Source organism: Arvicola amphibius, chromosome 14 (assembly GCF_903992535.2).
Source record: "Arvicola amphibius chromosome 14, mArvAmp1.2, whole genome shotgun sequence".
Taxonomy (NCBI): domain Eukaryota; kingdom Metazoa; phylum Chordata; class Mammalia; order Rodentia; family Cricetidae; genus Arvicola; species Arvicola amphibius.
In genome coordinates this window covers 17,323,328-17,335,833 of record NC_052060.1, presented here as the reverse complement: position 1 = coordinate 17,335,833, position 12,506 = coordinate 17,323,328, and the positions used below count along the sequence as shown (strand labels likewise).

The 12,506-nt window shown below is 44.5% G+C and overlaps 1 protein-coding gene across 1 annotated transcript; it reads left to right on the top strand.

Moving 5' to 3' along the window:
- Positions 1–7,395: 7,395 nt before the first annotated feature.
- Positions 7,396–12,092, top strand: C14H1orf162 (chromosome 14 C1orf162 homolog). Its single transcript, XM_038310989.1, has 5 exons — positions 7,396–7,445; positions 8,037–8,329; positions 8,871–8,965; positions 9,225–9,274; positions 9,547–12,092. The coding sequence occupies exons 2-5, from the start codon at positions 8,265–8,267 to the stop codon at positions 9,703–9,705; spliced, it is 369 nt and encodes a 122-aa protein (XP_038166917.1). The 5' UTR covers positions 7,396–7,445; positions 8,037–8,264; the 3' UTR covers positions 9,706–12,092.
- Positions 12,093–12,506: the final 414 nt, after the last annotated feature.

Below are 12,506 nucleotides of genomic sequence, written 5' to 3'. Positions count from 1 at the left end.
TTTGTAAGTTTCATACTTTGAAGTAGCAGTTTTGTTATTCTGAGTAAGAATTATATGATAAAAAATGTCCTGGGTAAAGGGTTCTTGCCATGTGTTCATGAGGACCTGACTTCAAATGCCCAGACCCATGTAAAAGCTGTGTGTAACAACACCCATTTGTAATCCTGGCGCTCCTGTGAAGAAGGTGAGAGGCAGAGACAGAAGAATCCCCAGAAGGTTTGTGAACCAGGATGGTATACACAGCAACAAAAGATGCAAGGTTGTCTTCTTACCTCCACACATGGACATACAAACTGACATGTACATACCTATTATGTTAAAAAAATTTTAAAGATGTCATTGAACTAATTAGTATCTTGCTTATGACCTGTTTCAGGAGAGAGCATAGTACTGAATTAAAGAACCACAGAAGAATACCAGTATTCAAAGAGGTTGATCAGGAATGGCAGGGAAAAAAACTGGCTGGCACATAAATATGGCTTGGATTTAATTTTACTCAGGGGCTTATGGGTGTCCTGTAAAAAATTACAGTGGTATCTGGAGAAATACATCTTATGCAGAGTTTCCTTAGTCAACTCCACTATCTGTCTGTCTACTTTTCCTAATGACTATGGTTACTCCACATCCCATCCTTAGAATTGTACTGCATGTTCTACCTTGATAGTACCCAGGCCACAATTTCTATTACATGTATACAGATGGCTTCCTTGCCACAAATTTAATCAGATGGCCAGGGTACAAAATTTCCTCAAATTTAAGCAGATAAACATGGAAGAATTTGGCTTTTGCTTAGAGAATCTTGTGTAGGTCTGGGTGACTCCTCCCAGAGAAACTGCCCTCCACATAGAGAACTCAGATCCACTTTTAGACCTGTGTCAGTCTTACTAGCTCATCACAGCCTCCATAAGAGCCCTTAACGCAGACCATGGGAAGCCAGCTCCCACAGTCTGCTCTAGAGCATTGTGAAAGAAGACTTCAGAGTAGCGAGGGATTAGGAGAAAAACCTATCTGAATGCTAGACTTTCCCTGTATGAGAGGGAAAAGGAAACACAGATGCTTTCTAATGGCAACTTTCTCTTTTACTTTACCTTAAATAATCCTCTGAGCCTCTGCATATCGCTAATTAGTTTTTACAGCTCCCTAATTAGCTCTACGCAGTCCCTGTTATAGCTCTGCCCAGTTCCAGTTCTTCCCCTCTGTCCAGTTCTCCTCACAGCCAAAATCTGAACAATTATATGTTATACTTTTCAGGGCCTGACCCATTCTCACAACACAAGTCCCATAGTTTCTCTTAGGCTAGGAAGGTCACTTTGACCGGCCAGTGTGCAGTCAATCATACACTTGTGGTTTTCTACCATTCCTTTTGCCTGCAACTTTACTAAATGATCCCCGCTCATTTCTGTATCTCTCCAATCACAGTTTTATGATGTGGTGTATGTAACCTTCCTTAAAGACTGTATTTTCATGTATCCCAATCAAAACTCTTCCATGCAGGAGGGAGGGCCTTGTAATGGTCCACCCCATCTGGGGAGCTATTGGTAACTGATAGCATCCGGGGAAGGAGGAGTCAGTCTTGAAGGATGTAGCCCCTAGTAAGATGACCACACTCCAGTGGACTGTCCCACACTCATAAGAACATGAGTGACTCAAATTAGATGAGTTATTTTTTTAATAAAGGACATAAAGTTGGGAAGGAGTGGGTTAGAGTTAAGAGCAGTGATCAAAAAATTGTATGTATGTATGTAATTCTCAGCAAAAATGTATTTTAAAACTCTTAGGCTGAAGAGAATTCTCAGCAGAAGAATCTCAAATGATGGAGAAATATTTTAATAAATGTTTAACATCCTTAGTTACCAGATAAATGCAAATAAAAACAACTCTAAAATTCTAATTTAAAAAAAAAAAACTCTTAGGCTGCAGAAATGTCTCAGAACTTAAGAGCTCTGACTACTCTTTCTGGGGATGCAGGTTCAGTTCCCAACACCCATATGGGAGCTCACAGGTGTTCATAACTCCAGTTCTAGGGGATCTCCACAGGCACCAGCTATGCTTGTGGTACACAGACATCTATGCAGGCAAAACTTACACATAAAAAAAAATCTTCCACACAAAGTTTTTATTTTATAAACTTTAAATGCAGTCACATATAGCACATTCTAGCTAACATTAATAATATATATTACATAGTCCCATAGATTTTAAAGAGTCTGAAAATTCTTATCATCTAGTGACGCTGTCTATGATAATGTCATACTTAAGACCATTACTTATATGTTGGCAGTGATGCCAGTGTAAACAAACCTACTGCAAAAATACAGCACATACATCTGACACGGTGCCAAGACTTGAAAGTAATAAAACGCTTTACAATACTGTAGCTTTGACCACCATTTCAGACTGTATTCCTACTTAGAACGTTTACGCTGAAATAGTATGCTGTTTTATGCTGGTAGCAACTTCATTTATGTTTGTCAAATCTGCCCCCTCTGAGAAAAGGTCTGGCTATACTATATAGCCTTAAGCTTGTAGATCTTCCTTTCTCAGCCTCCTGAGCACAGGATTCATAGATCCCTCACCACACCCGGCTTATCTACTCTCTTGATTGCATCTGGAGGCCATACTGAGTGACCGATGCACCATCTTGAGTTTGTATGAGTCTAGGGTTTGTATGAGTACAGTCTCATCTTCACACAAAGAACCCTGACAGCTGCGCATTTGCTGGATTCCGAAGAACTCCATACTCTCCTGGCTCTAGCCTACCTGTGTTTAGTGTCTCCCCTCCTACCAGTGCCTGATCCTGAACCTGCTGAGACTTCTCCCCAAAACGCTGCCTAACCCCAGCCACCGATCTTTAGGTGGTCTATGGCATCTATCTGTTGAGTGGGTTTAGTCCTTTTATTAATAAATTCTTATAAATAAATGAATCTTCTTGCCCCCTCAAAAGGGATTTCAGTGATCTTAACACACTTGAGTTCTCAGCCTGTTTAATTTAGACATTTGACTCTTCATTTTTCTATGTCAGCGTCCTCTCCTGAAGTCCTTGATGATGGTGATGATGTCATTCATTCACGCTGGTGTCAGTAGCTTCAGGGAGGTTACGCAATAAACTCTTCTCTAGACGTGAACTTTCCTCTGCGGTATGGCATTTGTATGTGAACATGTATGTTATGGGGCCTTTACAAATGTGAAAGTGGTTTGGGGATGCGACTTTATTGGTAGAGAGCTTGGCCAGCATGCTTGAAGGTCTGAGTTTAATCCCAGCACCACATAAACCAGGCATGCAGGAGGTGGAGGCAGGGGGATAGGAAGGTCCTTTTCATCTATACCAGTTTAAGGCCAGCGTAGCCTCTGTGAGAAAAGACCCATTCTAAAGACAGAGAAGCCAGAGAATGGGAAAAAAAATATCATTGGTTTCAAAGAGGAAGTCTGTGGCTTGGACTTAAACATATCTTTGCGACACAGCTAGATGGTGACAGTGGCAGTGGAAGCAAACTCTGTTTCACCATTTCTGAAAAAGACGACGAGGAAGAGAAGCAAGTTTGGTCTTCGACAACTGCATCTTTTGACTGAAACTTTTCTGGAAAGGTAAATTCAAGGCCCTTCTAACCCATACTAAGTAAGTGTTCATCAAAGGACATTTAATTTAATCTGGTGGTTTCTGGTTTCTTATTTGGTGGGTGAAGGATTGCATTTGAATGACTGTGTGGCACAGGTCTCGTAGGTAGGTCTCATATGTCTCTTGTGCCAGATCACACTGCAAACACCATTGTTTCTGGCTCAACTTTCTGCTTCTGTCACATGTTTGGATTACCGTTATTTTCTTATGAAATAAAAAAAATATCTGGGGTGTGTGTGTGTGTGTGTGTGTGTGTGTGTGTGTGTGTGTACATGTCAAGGACAATTTTAAGATGAGTTCTTTCCTTTCACCTTTACTTGGGATCTAGGAATTGAGCTCAGGTTTCCAGAGCTATGGGGTGTGTGCCTTTACCTGCTGAGCCATCTCGCTGGCCCTTTTGTTGGTAGGTTTTTTGTTGTTTTTGTTCTGAGGCCGGGTCTCACTATGTAGCCCTGCCTGGCCTAGAACTCAAGCTGTCCTTGAACTCCAAGAGATCTGCCTGCCTCTACCAAATGCTGGGATTAAAAATGTGAGTCAACCATGCCAGACTTGTTTTAGATTTTGGGGACAGCCTGTGTAATCCACGCTAGCCTTGACCTCATGGCGATTCTCCTGCCTCAGTTAGGCAGTCTCTCAAGTGCTGGGATTACAAGTGTGTGCTACCACCTCTCGATGTATTATTGTCTTTGCCACCTGGATTTGTAAGCAGCTGTTTCTCTGTGGTGCTGTAAGATGATTTAGCCTGCAGGGTAGAGTGGCCTAAGTTGTTTTTATATGATACTATTTATTTGGATTCCCCATTCATATAGAACCACTGCTGCGAAAGCAGAAAGTCATGAGTAGCTTTAAATATAAGATGTAGTGGAAATCCCCATTCCTCAGGAAGAAAACATCTCAACAATTTAAATATATATTTATAGACATTACAAATATATATTATAATAAAATACAAGATGTGCTAATATTTTATGGTGCTCTGAAATGAATACTATTGACTTGTTTTATTTTTATTTTTTATTTTATTTTATTTTATTTTATTTTGAGACATGATCTCACTACGTAGCCCTGACTGTCCTAGAATTCACTATGTATACCAGGCTGACCTCGACCTCACAGACATCTCTTTGCCTCTGCTTTCCCAAGTGCTGGGATTAAAAGCACCTCACACGACCACCTCACACGACCAACATAAATTTCAAAAAGAACCAATGATTGATAGGAAAATCATTATCCCTGCTGATTCTACATGGACTATCTTTCTGTTTTCATAGTTCAGACTTCTCCCCAAATTTTCCTGTCAGTATTTCCTTTTGATCCGAGAGTGACAGATCTGAAAGTGCTTGCTGAGTGACCAGATGCGTTAAAGTGCTGCCTCGCTTTTAATGACACTTGGGGACAGGAAACAGAGTTCGATTCCCAGATCCCATGTAAAGGTGAAGGGAAAGGACTGACTTGAAAGTTGTCCTTGACAAGTACCCCCCCACACACACACACACCCCACAAAAGTCTTCCCCTGTCTAAGGATTGGGAGCAATCACTTATGAGATCTGATGGATTAAAACATGTGAACCGTTTATGACATTTTCTGTCTAAATAAATCACCTTCAAATTCAGCAGAAATTGTAGAGACCCCATTTTTTTGTCATAGGTTTGCCTAAATACTAATTAAAATTGGGGTCACCAAAAAATAATCAGGGTTGTAGCCAAAATTTTATACATAAAAGCACCAGTCTCATCGTTAGTTATTAAACACACCGGAAAATATTTTTGTAAGCTGGGAACTGGTTAAGAATGTCCATCTGTGCTCAATAGCATGCTAGCACACAATCTGCTGCCAGAGTTTCAGTTCTTTCTGGCCAACTATGATTTGAAAACACGAACGGGAAATTCCCATAAATAACAACTATGTTTTAAATAGCTTTTACCATGGTAGATTGCTGTGATTACCGTGTTTTATTTAAGTTTTGTAGCCAATCCCTCTCTGTAATACTTTCTAAAGGAAACTTCACAGGTATGGCACGTGTACTGATTGGTTCTGTGCGTCAACTTGACACAAGCTAGAGTCATCAGAGAGGAAGGAGCCTCACTTGAGGAAATGCCTCCATGAGATCCAGCTGTAAGGCATTTTCTCATCTAGTGATCAATGGGGGAGGGTCCAGCCCACGGTGGGTGGTGCCATCTCTGGGCTGGTGGTCCTGAATGCTATAAGGCAGGCCGAGCAAGGCCATGGAAGAAAGCCAGTAAGCAGCACCCCTCCATGGCATCAGCTCTGCATCAACTCCTGTCTCCAGGTTCCTGCCCTGTTTGAGTTTCTGTCCTGACTTCTTTAGTGATGAAAAGTAAGGTGGCAGTGTAAGCCAAAGAAATCCTTTCCTCTCCAACTTCGTTAGTAACCCTAACGAAAACAGCGTGTGTAAGAAAAAGCATGCTCTACGCTGTCCAGATCTGGGGACTGTCTTTGGTTTTTGACACCTGTGCAACATCTTGCAAAGTGTCTCTCTCAAACAGGGTGGAGAAGTATTGCAGCAGAAAGGGCAGTCACCCTAAAACTGTTCTGCAAGGGTTTTAGAAGTGTGAAAGCACGAACATAAAACGTTGAGCAAAAATCAGATCTGACCTTGTACGGGAAGCAGTGTCTCAGGCGGCTTTAACAGAGCGTGTGGTGCGGCTAAGAGGCATCCACTCAGCTAGCAATGTGCGCTAGGGATCCAGGTGGTACTGCCTTCCTGCCCGTAGATGCTTTAGCGTTTCTGCGTTTTGCCTAGAGGTAATGCTATGTACCACGTGCTTGTCTGGTGCCCACAGAGGTCAGGAGAGGGCATCTGATCCCTGGGAATTAGAGTCACAGATGGTTGTGAGCTGCCATGTGAGTGTTGGGGATCATACCTGGGTCCTCTGGAAGAGCAGCAGCCAATGGTCTTAACCACTGAGCCATCTCTCCAGTCCTCATCTTTGCATTTATTTTAATAATACCTAGAGACTGTTTAGTGAGATGCATACATGTCTGAAAAGCCACCACGTATCTCAGATTACTTTAAAGAAGTGCCGTATGTCATTCTGTGTAACAATGGAGGAGTCACCAGGTGTGTCAAAGCCACACAGTGGTAGTGGGTTGGTGCCCCCCAAAGTTATGGATTTTGCTTTGTATTTTTGAGTGATAGATTGATTGGTTGGTTGACAACTGATTGATTGATTGATTGATTGATTGATTGATTGACGTTGGGTTTTATATAACCTAACAGCTAGTAGTTTTCTTGGTTTTATTTATTTGTTTGTTTGTTTGTTTGATTGATTGATTTTTATCTATGTGCTGGTAGTATTGGTGCAGGCAACTGGAGTTGCAGATGTGACCTGAATCCTTGTCCTGTAGAAGAAGACTAAGTGCTCATAGCCACTGATCTATCATCTCTCCAGCTCTCTACTTTTGTTTGTTTCCGATAGGGTCTCAGATGTTACCTGGGCTAACTTGGAAATTTGCTGCTTAGTAAAGGTTGGCCTTGAACTCCTGATCCTCCTCCTACCACCTCCTCAGTGCTGGGATTAGAGACAGAGCCCACTACACCCAGCAGCTGCATATCCCTAAAAGCACAGAGAGCAATGCTAGGCTGAAGGGTTCAGATCTAACTTCTCTGGTCATTGAACATATCCAGATGAACAAAGCCCCAAAGATGCCCCATTGCACCTCCGCGGTAGGATTAGCCCATTCTGAGCTACACCCCAGGGAAGGCCCCGCCATGCCCAGACTCCATACCAAACTAAAGAGTACCTTTTTTATTCTCAGGAGAAGACAGCATGGGATCTTCCTCCTCTACATCTAAACCCAAAACCAGTGAGTCCGGGACAGAAGTCACCGCTTCCCTTGGCACTTACAGTGACTTGGAAAAAGAAGGAATTGTGTTGAAAACTCCACAGGGGACAGTGTTCGCCAGAGCATTTCTGACTTAGCATTCAAATTTACTATAATGCAGAAATCAGTGCCCCCAAGGAATAGAAAAAGGAATCAGAAAGACCTTACTGGCTCTCCAAACTGAATAGATCAGCTAGTAGTTTTAAAAAAATCTAGTTCATGTTTCTTCTTGTTCTCCTCCCTGTGAGTTAGGCACTAGAAAAGACAGACAGACAGACAGACAGACAGACAGACAGACAGACAGATGCATGCGCGCTCACACACACACACACACACACATCACACCACACCACACCACACCACACTACACCACACGGTTGGGGGAGATGTCAGGAGGAGTTTGGGGAGTGCCTACTGAGGTCAAAGGATCCACATCTCCCCAGGGCTTCCCACCAGGCCTTAGGGAACCACGGGATGTTATTTGTTCGCTGAAGGACACAGGGCTTTGGATACTAGCCCCCGCTTCTTCAGTTCCTATACCATTTCATTCTAAGTCTTCCTCTCGTCTTAAAGGTCTCAGTCAGTTGGGGTGTAGCTCAGTGGCGGAGGGCTTGCCCTGGTATGCAAAAGGCCCTGTGCTCACTTGCCCAGCTCTGGCAAAAAGACCCACTGTTCTCCCCTCTACGAAGCGGTAGCCCACTTGTAAGTCCCCAAGGGTAGTGTAGGTACTTGGAGTCTTATCCTGGAGGGAATGGCAGGAGAAGGGGCAGGGACACTGATCCCTCCGAACTGATCCCTCTCATGTTCTCTGCAGGCACAGTCTCCACGACAACCCCAGTGACCAGCTCTGCACCCTCTTGCTCCAAGTAAAGGAACACATTTATCCAAGTCATACAGCACTGTTTTTTTTTTTTTTTTGTTGACTATTTTGTCTTGGGGATTTATGAAGGGCAGTCTGGGTGTGAAAAGAGACCAGGAACAGTGAAAGAACTCTTGATCTTAGGAGTATATAGTTCTGCTATTTTGGGTGCGGGGGAGGGGAGAGATTGGGTACGTCTCACAACGTAGCCCAGTTTGTTTTTCTGGCTTCCATTTGCCACAATCTTCCTGCCTCAGTTTCCCAAGTTCTGGTTTCTAAGTGGTATGAACTCAGCATTGCCCAAGATTGGAGAGACCATGCGTCCCCAGAACTACACAGTGCTGAGGTGTGGAGTCTTGAGGGTAGGACTGGGAGAGTCTCAGATGCCCCTGGAACCCAAAAGCAAAATGTTTCTTCCCAAGCAGCGGGTGGGAACAAGTCCATCAGCCCATGTGAGGGCCTAAGCAAGACAGTTACGCCTGCTTGCCGGGAAAGGCTCCAAGAGGCCCCTGCTGGCAGTTCATCTACTCCCTCTCTTTGCCAAACAGAAAGGAACATTTAATCTTGGCCTTTTTTGCTGGGGTTCTGCTGACACTGCTACTTGTGGCCCTTATCTTCTTCATCATCAAGAGCTGCAGAAAAAGTGAGTGGCCTTTGTGAGGTGAGCCTTCTCTTGCTGCCGCTTACAACAGCACGAGCAATGAGTGCAGGGGAAGTGATGGAGAGAAGGCCTGCTCAGCCCTCCCCGCAGGTCCACCTCGAGGCCCTCCCTGCTCTTCCTTGCTTCTCTCCCCCTATACCCCTGCCTACTAACCTTCACCCAAGGTTGAAGGGAAAGGCTCTCCGCTGCTCTAGACCCCACGGTGAGAGTATAACCCTCTTCTTCCTGGCCTCTGCTGCAGGTAACTCCAGCACCCAGGCCCAGGTCCCTCTCTCAGAGCCTCCCATCAAGGTAAGACCATGCCGTTGTTTTAGGGCTGCGAGAGAGGAACGGAGAGTGATGAAGGTGGCGTGAAATTTATTTGGGGGGAGTTGGTTTATTCTGTGCCATCTACATACTAGGTTACAGGCTAGAATATTGGTGTCACCAATATTTCTGGACTCTGGGCAAGTGACTCTTTTATGCGTTCTTCTTGGGGTCCCCAGTTATCAAAGCTTTCAGAATACCTGTAAAGGAACACCTTTTACTGCAAATTCACCATTCCTCCTCTTTCTCCTCATAAGCTTTCATCCGCATCAAAGGAGTCACTTACCTACGCCAGCATGACTTTCAACCCCTCGGGAGAAAGCAGCAATGGCTTGACTGGAAACCGCTCCACAGCCTTGGACCCCACCGTCTACTCTGAGATTAAAGTAGCAGACCCATCCCTGCCTCTCCAATGAGGCCGAATGCAGGACCTCAGCTCAGCTCCAGCTACGTGCTGCTTTCTGGCTTTGTTCTGTGTGTTTGCTTTGGTTGTTTGTTTCCTACAGACTTCGGAGCACAGCCTATGGACAGCTGCAGTCAGAGGCATACAGACTTGTTCTGGCAGCGCTGTCTTCTGTGTGGGAAACCTCTGGTTAGTTACTTTCCCCACCAGACAAGAGGCTGCAGGGGCTTTTACTCCCACGGGCAGCGGCAGCTCCTTGAGCAACTCCCCTGCACTTTCCAAAGGGGCACGGAGTTCGAGATAAAGAAATTCACTAATGATAACCGGGGAGGAGCCAACCCTAGCGAACAGTCTAAGATTTTCAGATAATGGCAGCTGCTCCTCCAGGGTTGGCCCCTTCTTCCTCAGTTAGCACTCTGTCCCATCATCTCCAGAAGTCAATATCAGAGTTCTAAACCAACACAAAGTCCATACTGTATAAAACACTGGTCAAATGTGGGTTTCTCTCTCCTCTATAGAGCATTAGAGATGTGTGTGACAACCTTAGTTGAGAGCCAAAGGTAAAGATAAAACATGAATTTACCCCCAAAACAAAGGGACAATCATAGACTGCCCCATTAAAAATATCAAGAAGGTTCTTTTTAATTAGGCAAGTGTACTTTAAAGTGTAAGTACTAAACTAGAAGAAAAAAATCAGAAAATAAATGTGAGGGCTGGTGAGGTAGATAAGGACATTTGCCACCAAACCTGACAGCTTGAGTTCGAGTCCTGGGACCTGCACGGTGGACAGAGAGAACTGGCTCCTGAAAGTGGTCGTATAACCTTCACGTTTATTCTGTGGTGTGTGTACATGTACACACGCATATATATGTGCGCACACACACACACACACACACAAAATAAATACCAATTCGGCTATTATGACAGCTTTATCTTTCGGTTTTTAGTTTTTGGTTTTTCAAAACAGAGTTTCTCTGAGAAACAGTCCTGGCTGTCCTGGAACTCATTTTATAGGCCAGGCTGGCCTCGAACTCACAGAGATCTACCTGCCTCTGCCTCCTGAGTGCTGGGATTAAAGGCGTGTGCTACCACTGCCTGGTGATAACATTCTTAAGACCTGTATAAACCCAAGCATGGAGAGTAAATTGGGCACAATCCCACCCCTAACTGAAGAACCATGGGCAATTATTAGCTGCTGGGGAACAAACAGTCAATTTTCTCTAAGAGTCCAGTACCTGGTAAACTGACCATGTATAAATTCAATCCATGGCCACTGGGCACGACTGGGACTGGTCAGGGGCAGAGGGAGAGCATTTCTTGGTGTTTGAGACTCAAATGGAGGAAGGCTACAAGTATGCAGGCATGATATCCATAACCTTCCCCTTCCCCTCGGGCTGCTGAGAGACTTGGAGTTTCCTCCCAATAGAAAGGAACTGGAACAAAGCCCAAACCATCCTCATTAAAGGCTTTGCAAGAGCCACGAGCTAATCTGACGAGATATATACAGAATGGAGATTCCAACCCCGTTCTGACCCAGCGGACCACTTGAGGATTCTGAGTCTGAGCCTGGTGGGCCTATACTCCTTCAGAATGGACCATGGCATATTAAACTGAGTTTCTGAAACAAGGGAAATGCCTCAATCAGTAAAGGGCTTGTCTTGTAGGAACAAGAACCTGACTTTGATCCCCGGAACTTGTGTAAAAATGTGGGGCATGGTAATAGTAGGGCATGCTTGTCATCCTAGCCTGGAGAGGAAGAGTCTGGAGTGTCCCTGGGCTTCATCGTTCAGCTAGGCTAGCTTAATCAGCAGTCTCCAGGCCAGTGAGAGAGACTGTTTCTTACAAGGTGGGCAGCTCCAGAGGAGCTGGGTAATCCTCCAGCCTCCACGTGTACAAGCACACACATGAATATGCACTTTCCCCACGGAAAACCAGGGTTCTTAGGAGGGCAGTGAAGGCCATGATGAAGCAGCTGGAGGGACATGGTATGGGGAGTGGGTTGCAGGTTGCAAGGAAGCACGTGGGGTAGCCGTAATCCTGCACCAACGATGCCACTCTGCTGGCTCCCGCAGATGACGATGCCTCATTCTTGCCTCGTGTTTCCTGATTTGAGAGCATTTGTCACTTGTCACCCTTTGGTTGTTTATTGGTCAGAGCAGTACCCAGTTACTCTGGTGACTGGTTCCCATTGAGGATGTATTGGGGGGGCACAGTCTTTTCACCAAGGGACTATGAGAACCACAGACTCACTCTGTCTCCTATTTTTGGATAAGACAGCATTTAATACCCATTCAGAAATGTATTGGAATGTTAATACTTTTTAGGAAAATGTCAAGAAATGCTTTTCCAGTGATGGGCTAGGCGAAGTCAGTCATACATGGGGGCTCTTTCAACACTATTCATATATTTATTGGCTGATAAATAAAATACAAGTCATTTCCCCTTGTCCTGGATTCTGTGCCTCTTCTTCACGTCAGCGAATCTAACGCATGAGAGCTAAGGTCTGGAGATATTATTGAGTGGCAGCCGTGCTTGGCATAGTCTATCGTAGCTTCCCTGACCACCGCTGCTGTCACCTTGCCACAAAAGATTGCTTTAGACATTCCGAAAGGTCAGAATCAGTCTCTGAGATGCAGGCTAGTTGTCATGGAGATTCAACTGTAATGATATTACTCTATTTGGGAACTAAATGAAAGAAATCTTCAGTCATGTGTGTTCAGTTTGAGCCATTTCCTCGAGGCAGGACATGTGACAAGAACTTCAAATCGTAGCCTACTTTGTTGGGAAATAGAAAAGGAAAACAGAGTTGGAGGC